Source organism: Zootermopsis nevadensis, unplaced genomic scaffold (assembly GCF_977971745.1).
Source record: "Zootermopsis nevadensis isolate Lab colony 2312 unplaced genomic scaffold, Znev_1.0 Znev_ptg000044l, whole genome shotgun sequence".
NCBI lineage: Eukaryota > Metazoa > Arthropoda > Insecta > Blattodea > Termopsidae > Zootermopsis > Zootermopsis nevadensis.
In genome coordinates this window covers 1,710,019-1,723,450 of record NW_028259176.1, presented here as the reverse complement: position 1 = coordinate 1,723,450, position 13,432 = coordinate 1,710,019, and the positions used below count along the sequence as shown (strand labels likewise).

General features: G+C 41.0%; 2 protein-coding genes across 6 annotated transcripts in view; both read left to right on the top strand.

The window, feature by feature from the left end:
- The window catches only part of LOC147871696 (transformation/transcription domain-associated protein-like), a 428,129-nt gene that overhangs the window by 411,983 nt on the left and 2,714 nt on the right, over positions 1–13,432 (top strand). The window lies entirely within an intron of this gene.
- On the top strand, positions 603–11,867 carry LOC147871697 (uncharacterized). Of its 5 annotated transcripts, none has more exons than XR_015538456.1 (6): positions 603–1,338; positions 2,637–2,788; positions 3,261–3,358; positions 5,115–5,882; positions 8,687–8,776; positions 11,552–11,867. XR_015538456.1 is itself a non-coding variant. In XM_087360414.1 (4 exons), exons 2-4 carry the CDS (start codon positions 2,746–2,748, stop codon positions 5,472–5,474), a joined length of 501 nt encoding a protein of 166 aa, XP_087216540.1. In that variant the 5' UTR covers positions 603–1,338; positions 2,637–2,745; the 3' UTR covers positions 5,475–6,717. The 5 variants fall into 5 exon arrangements, 1 of the variants encoding a protein (XP_087216540.1); XR_015538458.1 differs by lacking the exon at positions 8,687–8,776 and adding an exon at positions 8,439–8,638; XR_015538457.1 differs by lacking the exon at positions 8,687–8,776 and adding an exon at positions 8,315–8,638.

Below are 13,432 nucleotides of genomic sequence, written 5' to 3'. Positions count from 1 at the left end.
CGAAGTTGGTAGCTCGTTTCGCCTTAATTTTTTTCTTTACTTCCTGTCGTTTTTAAAGGAGAAGATGTGTCACTAATGATATTCACGGAATAAAGTTTGAGGTCTTCATAATTTTACAGTCTTTGGAGTGGTATTTCAGTCAGCATTTGGTTCGTCAGTGCCGTGTAGTGTTCGCGGACGGGCATGTACCTCAGGTGTATTGTCGGTAGATGACAGGACAGTTCGTCAGGGTGCGCACATATTGATCATTGAATATCCCTCATGCTCCGCCGGTGGCGGGATGTGTTCGCTGTTTTTCAGACGTTGCCGTCCCTGCGTGCGAGAAAATGGCGCAGCTCCTCTGCTGTTATTGTTTACTTCGGACGGCGTGATGGTAGGATGCATGGCCAGTCGAGTGCAGCTTTACTCTCTTATATTTCCAATGCTTGCAAGTTTATTTGAACTGATGTTTGTCATCTTTCTCCTGTGTGAAGTACGTAAAGTGGGAAATATTTTGGTTGCACGAAAGGCCGGATTAGTTGCCAGTAGGTTATTAATGTGGTGTAGAGTGCCTTCGTAGTAAGAATTAATACTGGTCTCTCAATGCGGATGTTTATTTCTGTACATGGTTTTGTTTCAGGTAGGCGTGAATGCAAGCATATGGGATACTTCAGCCGTTATGCAGTTTCGAGTCCATCATTACTACGGAGGTAGCAAGACTTTGCTCCGGTAGCTGACATGACCACTGTGCATGATGGACACAATTCATCAGTCGATGCGGTTGGGATGACCCACAGACTCGTGGTGGCAGCCTCTGTTTTTGTGACTTGCATGTGGAAATTCAGTAGCTGTTGATTTAACTTTGTGCAAGAGCTTATCGCAGTGAAGAAGGTAGAAGTAAGCAGCTAGGGTTACAGGTTGTAATGTTGGTTATGTGGCCACCACACCACACCACACCACAGTTGCCCACTTTTGATTCCTAGTGACCAAGTATGGGGTGTTCGTAGCATGCCTCACAATGCCACAAGGAAGACCTCAGGCCCTCGTGCGATTATATACCTTGCTTTCCGAGGAGGTGTACTGTTATAGATTTAGTGGGAGTGCCTAGTCTGTCTCAAAGAGGAGTTTGAGATCAGGGGATGTGCTGAGTAGCAACTTTCATGTGAACTGTAGCTGTAGTGTGTGTTTACTGGCATCAACGAAGACATGGAGGACCAATTTGTCTGAATATCAGTGTTTCAGAAGATCAGTTGTGTGCGTGATGGGGAAGCAGCTTATTTGGAGTTGGAGTTGTGAAGAACCAGACAGAACGAAGCACCTGGAGTGTTTGTGACTTGGATAAGGAATTGCATTATTCAGGTATGTTAGAGAGTAGAGTTTCTTTGCATTCCATAGATCTTTCTTAGGACTAAACCATGGGATGCAGAGCAAGTCATTTCATACAGTAAACATAAACTTCAGGACTTCATTCAATATACTTTTGACACAATTACAAGAACGTGTTTCACATATGAATGTACATAACCTTCAGATTTTGCAATTCAAGTATGAAAGCTAATTTCAGTGCAGGCTTGAATACATTTATATCACAATTTAGAGTTTTAATTATTAAATAACTTGACACGTGTAAAGTACACTCCTCTTTGACATTTAGCAGGGTTTACATCTTGTAATTAAATTATGTACATCTGTATTTCTTTTAAAATTATCCAACTTTTCCACCACAAATGATAGCAAGCAGAATATAAATTCACTTGCAAGTGGAAGTATATTAAATTTACGAAATTATTCTCTATAAGGTAAGCAGCTTTTGACACCTGCCATTGTTGTGATTATTTTCTTTTGCATGTAAAAAGCCTTATTAGTGTGTGTGATAAGGAATTGCATTATTCAGGTATGTTAGAGAGTAGAGTTTCTTTGCATTCCATAGATCCTTCTTAGGAGTAATCCAAAGGATGCAGTACAAGTCATTTCATACAATAAACATAAACTTCAGGACTTCATTCAATATATGTAAACCTCAGTACTTTTGACACAATGCAAGGACGTGTTTCATATGTGAATGTACATAACCTTCAGATTCTGCAATACAGGTATTAAAAAAAATTACAAATTAATATACATAAACCTCAGAATTTTAAATAGAAATGCAAAACCACTTTAAATATAGATTATAGATATACATAAAACTGAAGAAATTTCAGCAGAGGTAAAATAAACTGCAGAATGGAAAGTGTGAGTGATGAGGTGACCTCTCAATGCACGCTTGAACACCTTTAAATCATTTAGAGTTTAAATTGTTGGTGGAAGATTATTAAATAACTTGGTACGCGTATAGTACGTTCCTTTTTGACGTTTATTAGGGTTAGCATAGACTATACAAAAATTATATGCTTGTAGTTAATTTTTATTTCAGTGTTGTTGAGATTTGTCAAACTTGTTTCCACTTGCAAAATAAAAGTCTAGGTGTCCATGAAACCCAAAGTTTCTGGAAATAAATATGACATGCGCCCTGATGTGGAGAAAAGGTGTTTAGAGTATTACAGTAAGTGCAGTACGTGAAAGTATTATATCAATGCCGCATGGAAGTTACTGTAACTAAAACATTTCACTTTCCTTAGTCGTTATAACTTGAAACTGTTGCTTGTGTTTTCCAGGTCGTGGAGACAGCATCTAGTGCTCAGAAGTCAAGCACGACGGATCCGTTCTACCGTCGTCAGTGCTGGGAAATAATTTGCTGTTTCTTGGTGGCATCCCTGAATTTTAATGATGATGAGAATAGAGTGCAGCAGCTTTTCTCCTGTCCAAGGTATATAAGAGCAGTTGGAGGCAGAAGAATATTGTCAAACTAACCTCATTCTTGATATTAAAATAGTGTACAAAATAAAAGATGTTTTTCCAGCCTGATGGTACTAACATGACATAACAGATTGTTAATCACTGGCTTTTCTTCGCAGAATTGTAAGCGAGTCCCAAGGCAGTCTATGAGGCACTGATATAGATTTTTCTCTGAGCACCCAGAACTCATTATTTACTGGTACAGTGAGCCCGTTAGAGGCTGTATCACAATTAGTTTGTGTTTAGTATCCTGCCAGTACCAGGAGGCTTCTACAAGTAATGTATTTCTTTGTCATATCATAAACCCAGTTTTCCCATTTGCTCTGTGCCCCGTACATCAGTTGCTGATTTAGGAAGCAGCTACTGCATTGGCCACTGTTGTGACCATTGAACATTAGGATGTGAGTGTAATTATCTGTACTCATTGTGATTCGCTGTTGCAGTTTTGATGATCCACATGTGGAGATCTCCGCAGTCCATGGGATTCCCTACAGATTGCAGGACAAGCAAGCCAGAGCCACTCACCAGACGTCAGTCACAGGCAAGTTCATCTATTTGAGTAAATTGTTTAATAAACTTCTTTTCTGAATTATAATGCCATTATTGAAAGAAGAAGACCTTTTTTTCCTGAAAAGTAGTAAATGGTTTTAATGAAATAAAGAACTTGTCTATTTCTTCTATTGAGACTAAAAAGAAACAATGAAGAACGTGATTTTTCTTTGCCAGTGTAAGGAACCACATTTTGAGGCTGACCTCCACATAGTTCTATACGAGGTGCGATCAGAAAGTTTCAGGCTGTGTCAATAGAGGGTGAACCGGATGTAGTACGAGCTTCTGCCTTTAGGGGGTGCGGCCTACATTCATAGTGAATCAGTGTGCCAGCCGGCATCATCGAATTAGCATTTGTTTCTTAGTTACGGGCGTTTTGGTAGTGCATTACACCGACCCTCCTGCGATTTCGGAATGGCGTGTGCATCAAATTTTGCCAAAGACTCGCCAGAACGGCTACGGAAACCTATGAAATGCTAAAGCAAGCATTTGGGGAGTCCACAATGGGTCGTGCACAAACTTTTGTGTGGCATTCACGTTTTAAAAATGGCCGAACCTCTGTCGATGATGACGAGCGTTCTGGACGACCATCTTCGAGCACAACGCCCGAAAATGTTACGAAGATTCGGCAGGCCATTCACGAAGATCGACGTCGTACCATCAACGACTTGTGCGACATTGTTAGGATAGGCTATGGGACCTGTCAGCTGATTCTAAAGGAAGAACTCCACATGCGACGCATCCTGTCTGAGGACCAGAAGCAGAATCGACTTCTCGTTTGTCAGGAGCTCAAAGATCTTGCAAGAACCGACCCCAACTTCCTTTCTAAGCTCCGTGTGACTTCTTCCTCTTCCCAAAGATGAAAATTCAGCTAAAGGGAAGGAGATTTGAGACGATAGAAGAGATTCAGGCAGAATCGCAGATGGTGCTTGACAGGCTGACAAAGAAAGATTTCCAGGGATGCTTCCAGGCTTGGCAGCGGCGCTGGGATCGTTGTGTTCACTCCCAGGGGAACTACTTCGAGGGTGATGGATGAATTTAATACCTGAGATAAGTGTACGGGTTTTTATAGGCGCAGTCTAGAAACTTTCTGATCGCACATCGTAATTGAGAATGCATGGAGTTTACCTCCATGCTCCCACTGCCTCATGGCATTGCGCTTAGTCACAAGGATAACTTCAGCTGATATAGCGAACCATTAAATGTTTAAAAATCGTAATCGGTGTTGGTTTTCTGTAAGTCCAAGTGGTGTTAGAACCCAAAGACGACTGTGAGAACCTGAAATCTCTCTTTAAACCATATTTAGTATGTGAACTGGTTGAAAGCGTCTGACGTACTTATTTCTGCTTCATATCTGGAAAAACCAGTAAGGCCTGTTGTGTAAGTTGGTAGGAGTGTTTGTTGCTGCAGCCATGAAAGAGTTATGACGGTGTTCCTTGTTTGTCACTACACAATGGTGGCGATATCACAGGAAGCTGGTGAGTTCAGTTTTATAAATTTAGATTGTTCAACATTGAAACAATTTATATTACTGACGGTGAAGTTTCCACCTTTGCTTCCAGAAGGCATTATAAAGTGGCATTACTAATGGTGATATGGAAAATAAATCTAATTGATACGGCTACCTCTTGCCCCTTGTCGGTTGAATTCACCTTAGTAGTAGAAGTGCTACAGATGTTGGCTGTGTGGTAGAGGCTTGCCATTTCTTAATCTTTCATTTACGTCGTTTCTCCATGACATCAAAACAGGCGAACCTGAAGGGCATGGACCGACTGGTGTTTATAGACTCCCTTGCTGTCATAATGGGGCACGAGGAGAGGGAGCCGTGTAAGCCGGGACACCTGGCACTTGTTCCTATCTTGGAGACAGCGATCAACATCCTCGGCTCCAGACAGACGGCAAGCGAACTGTTCGTTAAATATCCACTGAATCAGTGGCAACGGAAGTTGCGTGGGTCTGACGTGATGTGTGTGAGTTGTAGAGTTTGTAGTTGCAGTATTATGACGTGTGGAATAATGGCCCACTTGGCGAATGTTTTAAATTTGCTGGGGGGGACGAAAGAAAGGTTGCAATATGAATCTGTAAGCGAGGGAGTTCAGATTTTGTAAGGTCGCTGGTCGTGACCCATATTTAAAGTTAACTTGTGAATGGGTTTGTAATGAACATGACAAAATTTGTCTTCTGAAAATGGAAGGTGCTTGTTCATTGGCTAAGGTGGGAGTGTTAACTGCTTGGTGAAGTAAAACTGTGTGTTCTTTGAAGAGTGTGATGTCTTGATTTCTTGAATGTGAATGTATTTTCTCTTTGTGGGAGTAGCAGATTACGAGAAACAGAATGATCCTTCAGATTCTACTGAGCACCACGTGACCTGCGTACTGCTAGCCAGAGAAGCGTTGAAGTACGTGCGGCAACAGTTGGCAGACCGACTTGATGTCAGAAGATTAAACCTGCTGGGACAAAGAAGGAACCTCGAATCCGCAAGAGACTGATATCGGTCTGAACCAGGCATTCGTTGTGTGAGTACATGAGCATTAGAATGTATTTGATGTGGTTGTCGTGTGAGAGAGATGAGTCTGTCCAATTTTATTAGGTACTTTAGATGTTGTGAACTTAAATGTGAGATTTGATATGTTGAAAGACGTAAATGTGGTGAGGGATTGGCATTATTGCAGTATCTGTGGTACGCTGGAGGCATTCATGATTCTCTAGTGAATATATTGTTCATAGGACACCAAAATTGGAGGTTAGGTGTAGCTTGTAGACGAGGGTGGTGACTATTTGTGATAAGGTTTTGTTACATGTGAGATGTGCACAGTGAGCGGAGCTGCCGGGATATTTTCTGTTCTTGTGCTTAAGTTTAGAGTTTGCTGTGTTGAGCAAGGGGATCGGTTACAAAACTTGTAAGTTTGTGGTGTGGTGTTCGTTATGAATTTGGATTTGCTTGCAAAAATGGAGATGACTGTCAGAGGTTCCATTTATTCGAGACTTAACCATAAGTTGAGAGTTGTCAGGTGTCAGTCTCATGGACATGTGATGAGGCTCAGTATTACTTCTGGTATATTTCATGGTTGGGGGTGGGGATGGGATTTGCATTATAATCGAGGAGTGGTGTGGTTGGTTGGAACCAAGTATAGAAAGGCAGTGCCACTTATGTGGGTCACAATGTACCAGTGCTGGTGTTGTCAGGATTGTTATATTATGTGTGTAAAATTGTTGTGAAGAGTTCTTGGCTTAGGAAAGACTAATTTGTTAGTCTTGTCAGTGAGATTGTTTATAGGAAGAATGTAGAGTTATTGACCATTTAGTTTGGTTAAAGATTGTTGACCTGGAAATGAAATGATATATGATGTCTGTTTGGTGTTCGTTGACCACCTTGGCTGCTCCCTCATAAATATATTTTTACATAACCCCTCCTTCCTCTCATCTTGGGCTCCCATATCGCACCCACGAAACCCTCAGTTATTTTTTTTAGAGGGCAGAAATCAGGAAGGAAATGCATACAATACGAAACCCGTGTCTCCCCTCCTTTCATTTCTAAAACGTATTACTACTGTAAGAATCTGTGCTGAAATGGAAGGGAGAGGACTTTAAGTGGTACAGCTCTTTTGCAGGATGTTTGTTAAAATATTAGATGTTCGAGCCGTCTGTGAGTGAAGATTCCTTTGCGTATGATTCTTGGAGGCAGAACGTAGCTTTGTTTGTTGCACGTTTTATTGATCTTGTTATTGGGTAGTCAGTCAACATACGATGACGATGTTGAAGGGGTCCCGGGATCTTAATAAACATTGTGACCACAATCAGAAATTCTCATGTAGACATGCTGGCAATTCAGTAATCAGCGTGCACTAAAACTCATCTCGTAAAACTGTTTATTGACGTAATGTCAGATGCAAAATATTGTTTTGTAGAATTGCTTTCTTTATTTTGTTGTGTTTCTACTTGTTAAAGTTGTTACATTGAGAGTGCTGCTGCTGGTGTCATGGAGAGATGTTTCCTCAAAGTAAGAAATTTTTGGTGGCTCTCCTTTACTTAGTGGGGAATCCCCATGTCCACAGTACAGAGTGTCTAAGTATTTGCGACCGGGTTGGTGGCCCCAGCACCCTGCCAGTTTCTTTAGCACTTACAGTCATCCTTCCATCATGTTATGTGAATTGGGTGTGGAGCGACAGAGAGAAGGCAGGCAGTTGTCTGCTGGTTCTGTAATTGCTGGAAATGTGACCATACGAGTAACCAAGACTTCGAATAAAAATCTTCCCCAAGATGTGGGCGTAGGTGTGCGGATTGTTTTAAAAAGGGTAGCAGAAAAATTGAACGTAGTTTAGCATAATGAATGGCGCGTTGCTTTGGTTAACAAGGAAATGATCATTTTTTTTACCGTAGCCGAAACAAATTATTTACGAACACACAGTCACGAAGGTCATATTGAACGGCTTTTCGCGTTTGCTTTACTTCATCGTTTTGTCGTCTGATTTGACTTCGTTTGTCCCCACCATTTTCCTACGTAATACGACCATAATTCGTTGCGTTGGATACGTTACTGGGGGGGGGGGAAAGGGTCCCTTTGTAATTTATGAAAGTGACATTTGACAACTTCCTGAAGCGTAGCCTAGAACGTTTGTACATTGGCCGACAGAATTCGTGTATTTCTACATTGTTTTGAGGTCTTGTTCGTCCTCGTAATCTTTAAAAAACAACTCAGCTCAATTTGAATACTAAGAAAAGTGTTAAAACTAGTTACTACGTGTTTGTCCAGGAAGGCACTGATGTTTTGTAGTTGGTAATATTACCAGTTTGTTACGATTCTAGTGAGGCAGTCAGAAAGGGAAAGAATGAGCACGGAAGTTGCATATGGCAGATTAGATGTTTGGAAGAAGAAGATGGCAATAATGATGATGACAGTAATTGCAGTAAACTTGTCTTCGCGATGTGTGTGTTACTTTTTCTTCAGAATCGTCACCTTTACTCGGAACACCTGATGTGATCTGGATATGCCATTCTGGTCGCTGTGGTGTGACAGCAGATAGGTTGCGGTGTTTAAATATCAGTGTTGTAATGCAGTTTGGAATAAGCAGGGTTCCTAATGACGTAGGATGTGGAAAGAGGCAACTCCATTCTGAATGAACCTGGTTTCATGCGGAATGTCACGGACATTGCACTTTGGAATTTCCTGGAAACTCGGCTATGCTGTCAGAGGAATTTTGCACTTATCTTCATCCAAGATCGTTTCCTTCCACACAAGAGACTGAGCTACTGTCGCAGTTTAAAATATAAGGTGACATTTTCATTGATCTGTCTTTTACATGAACATTTGTCATTTCAGAGTTGGTGACCTTGAAATAATGACTTTTTGTACAGACTGGATGCAGCGGCTTGTCACCGTTTAGATTCAGCTGTAACGAGTATTGCCCAGGTAAATGTTAGGTGGAGGGAATATGTTGTTTGTGGCAATTCTTACTAATATAGAATATCGCAAGTTCTTATCTATTAAAAGAATTATTAAGAAATCTGTGCTCCTGCCCTCCACTCTCTCCGTTTTAGTTTTGATTAGATCGATCATTGACAGTGGACGTCATGGTCTCTTACAATTGAACAAAGTTTGAGATAAGGGATTCCTATTTATTATTAATGTTCATCACATTTAATGTTTTCGTCTGAATTTGTGAACTCTTGTAAGAGAATTAAACTTTTTTAACACAATTTCAAGTAACATTAGATTGACTTCTGTTTGTTCACGGCAACATTGATAATAAAAGAATATTCCAGTAGGCAATTAATATTTTAAAGGAATGAAAGGTGTTTCGTATCCCAGAATCTTAATAAAAATTAATGGATCTTAAGAAGTGGGGTTTATATTCTGAACAATAATTCTAACACTTTACATCTCTTGATACATGGACATTATTAAAGCGTTTTAGGGAGCTGAAAGAAATTTTTATTCCGGATTTAGAGGAATAAATATCGAAGAATCTCCCTCTCATTATCTCCTACATCAGCAGATTAAATCCGGGGAATGCTTGCTATTATTGAGTGCAAAGTATTTATGGGTGCAAAACGTGGTCTTTCACATTGAGGGAGGAACATAGACTGAGGAGCTCTGAGAACAGAGTGTCGAGGAAGATGTCTGGACCCAAAATGAAGGTGGGACGGATAATAGAGAAAAATGCATGACGAGCTCCTCAGCCGATGTTTTTAGGGCGAGTTGAAAGTTTACAAGGCCTGAAGGGAACACCTCGGCGTAGGTGGGAAGATAACATTAACACGAATCTTACGGAGATGGGGTCTCAATGGAGTGAACTGGATGCAACTGACTCAGGATAGACCCCGGTGGCGGACTTTTGTGAACACGATGATGTACCCGACAGACATTAAGGTGGCTCATAAATCCTTTGAAAGGGTTACAAAGTTCAAATACTTGGGAACAACAAAAACGATTCAAAATGATGCTCACGACGAAGTTAGGAGGAGACTAAATTCCGGAAATGCTTGCAACTTCTCAGTCCAAAATATTTTGTCTTCCCGTCTGATTTCTAAGAACCTGAAGATTAAAATATACAAGACAATAATTTTGCCTGTTGTTTTGTATGGGTGCGAAACATGGCTTCTCACTCAGAGGGAAGAACACAGATTGCAGGTGTTTGAGAATCGGGTGTTGAGGAGGATATTTGGGCCTAGGAGGGAAGACGATGGGGCGTGGAGAAAACTGCACAATGACGAGCTTAAAAATCTGTACTCCTCCCCAAATATTGTCAGGCTGATTAAGTCGAGAAGAATGAGATGGGCTGGGCATGTAGCGCGCATGGATGGGACAAGAGGTGTGCACCGGGTACTGGTTTGGAAGCCTAAAGGGAAGAGACCGCTGGGGAGACCTAGACGTAGATGGGAGGATAATGTCAGGCGGGATCTGTGGGAGATAGGAGTTGAAGGAGACTGGATTTTGTTGGCCCAGGACAGAGCTTTGGTTAATTCGGTGATGAACCTTCGGGTTCGGTAAGCCATCTAGTTAGTTAGTCAATCGGTCAACGACATGGCCAGCTTTCTTATTAATTATGATTGTCCCAGTTGGCGCTACTCGCAACAGTTACCTTCGTTGCAACTAAAGGTACGACATTTTATTTTACATCCATTGTCCTAGCACTGTGCGAGATTATGTCAAGAACTTCTTTACAGTTCGTGTACTGATTAAGTTACAAGTTCACGCTGCAACCTGTAGCAACTAGATATCCCACCCGACATGTAGGACTGTTTGTAGTGGCAGCATGCTGCAATGGAGTGCGATACTGACCGGGTTAATACGACCCACACAATCGTATGTCCCAGTGACGCATTAAACCACGGAAGACATTGTAAAGAACCTTGACTTAATCACATTAACGTATAGATGCTTCTGGAGTGTGTGCCCATAAGAATAGCAGTAAATTGGGTGTGCTGTTTTAATGGATTTATCTGAAATGACATATGGGAATACCTCCCCCTACAAGCGTTGATGGGTACCTCATTCAGGCGTAAGCTCCCAGTCTATTTGCGCAAACGCAATTATGACAGAAACAATATCTGCTGTGGAAACCTCAAATCTTACAATTTAGTTCTGGTTTGAGGGGGTAAGTAGAGGATTACATGACCTACGAAGCTAAGATGCTAGCCAAACCTCGACTGCTAACACTTAATTGTTCATCATGGAAGATAAATTACGATCCAAAAACTCAACTGCCAAAGTTTTAACTCCCCTGACCCCCATCCCGGAGTGGGGTTTGGCCAACACTTTTGAAAAAGTCACGCTTTGCCACTGTGGGAATTCCTTTTCGAAATTTTTTGCTCAGAATATAACTTTTGGGCCAAGCTGGTGCGGCATTACTTTTCTCTCTTTAACTCCCTCTGCATTTATGATCTCCTCCCTCCCCCCCCCCATTTGGACACATCACATCAACTGGATGCTGTATGGACGTAGAATACCACACGGCAAACACGTACGTACTGTGGCAAAGTCCGTCATAAATAAATATGAATCTGCCTTCAATGTGTGGATAATGGCAACCCATATCAACCTTCAGACATACATGAATGTACAAAAGAAATGTATCTAATCTCGATCTTATGTGTACATGATGCCTTTTATGTTGATTTTATCATTTTGTTTTCTATATTACTCCATATTTATTAATGTTTTCTTTAAATCATTGCTTTACAGACTAATATTGAACATCAGATGAACCACGCCATATAAAAAACAATACCTTCGTTCTAATATATAAGAGTAATCTGATAAGAACATCTTTCATAAACTGCATAACATTGTAAAGGATTGTAATTCGAGTTTTAAATTTACCAATCTAATTTATACCTGAAGACGGTTAAATATAACCGAAACATGTCGTAAGAGACGTTCCAATTTGTAAATCGATCATTCGATGCGGAACGTGAAATGATATTTTAAATATTTTATATTTTATCATCTTATTAAAAATTGTGATTTGACGGCAAATATTAAAACATTTATCAGTGTTGTTTTGCATGTCTTACGTTTGCACAAACTTGGTGACTATGAACTGTCTGCTGGATATATGATTGATTTCTTAGTTACCTAACCAGCAGACATTCGCAAGTACGTTATTCTGAAGTTTTGTCATTTCCTTTTGATTTATTGTCTGGTAACTTTCAAGGATCTGTATTAGGACCTTTGTTGTTTAATGTGCAATGTCATTAAATTGTAAGGCCATAAAGTCTCCTCAATATAGTTCTTTACTTCGAAAGGACGCAGAAAGCTTAAAGAATTTGAAAAATGTAAACTTCAAAAAATTTTGAAAAATTTCAAAATTTTTGGGTTTTGTGTTGTTTTTTTTGACAATTTCCAGCAATTTTAGTTTTTTTCAAAAAAATTAAAAAAAAATATGAAAATGTCGAAATTTTTCCCATTCTATACCTACCAGAAACGTTGAATGACACCCAGTCCATGCGAGACTCCGTCTGTGCAGCACCCAATCTCTGCTTCTCACGGTCTCGGCCGGGCTGGCCATGGGGCGTTTCCCGCGAAAGAGTTCCCGGCGACCGGCCGACCATTGTATCTGTCCCCTCTTCGAGGCCTGCCTCGCTCGCGGCACTGCGTTCTGAGCCACCCGTAAATCAGCAATCGCCGGTCGTCGGGGTCCGCAGGCCGGCAGTCGGCTCCTCGGCTGCCGCCAGAGGCACGGGCAGCCTCCCCTTGACAGCTCACTAACACTTATTTGCAAAAATATATATAAATACGTACATAAAAACGTATGTATGCATATATATATTATTTTTTATTCTTACCAAGTCGGTATCGCCGAGGGGTTTGTGGTGCCAAGCATTACAGAAAACTACGACGCACCGCCGGACATTGACTCGGAACTCGACCGACCAAGTAGCATGCACCGCACTCGCGCGCGCACACAGAAGCCACGGCAACGTACTTTATGTGATTTCTTATTATATTATGTTTTTACTCTTTTTTGATTCTACCAAAATTTCTTATTCTCTCAAAAATATATATGCATATTTATATACACATGCGTATTTATATATTCTTAATTTTATTCTTATGTAGTCGGTATCGCCGAGGGACTTGTGCTGTCAGGCAACGCGGAAAGTAGCACGCACCGAAGAAGTTAGCCAGTCAGATATTACGCACCGTGTGACTTTGACTCAGGCAGCCAACTACCGCACACAAACGAGACACGGTAAGCTGCTTGTACGTGATGTTTATTTATATTTTAATTTGGAGTTCCCCCCTTCTCTTATTGTTTCATTCTTCGCACTGCGTCGTACATGGACGGTCGAGCTCTGCGGCTATGTCCCACGGTGCGTGGTAGTTAAGACAGTCGAGCAAAGTCCGTCATAAATAAATATGAATGTACAAAAGAAATGTATCTAATCTCGATCTTATGTGTACATGGGATATACGGATATCCGCACGTAGGAACGTTGAAACTTCGATATCAGCAGACGTGCGTGATTACACCAAACGCACTGATGATAATGTTTGGCATGTATTGCCCTACGTCAGTGGTCCCCAACCTTTTTTTTGCCCAAGGGCACATTTGAGAGTTTA

Bases quoted from the DNA above. Each gene is read 5' to 3' on its own strand.
- LOC147871697 (XM_087360414.1), top strand. From the start codon at position 2,746: ATGATGATGAGAATAGAGTGCAGCAGCTTTTCTCCTGTCCAAG. The intron at 2,789-3,260 runs GTATATAAGAGC...TCGCTGTTGCAG, and splicing joins CAGCTTTTCTCCTGTCCAAG to TTTTGATGATCCACATGTGG. The intron at 3,359-5,114 runs GCAAGTTCATCT...ACATCAAAACAG, and splicing joins TCACCAGACGTCAGTCACAG to GCGAACCTGAAGGGCATGGA.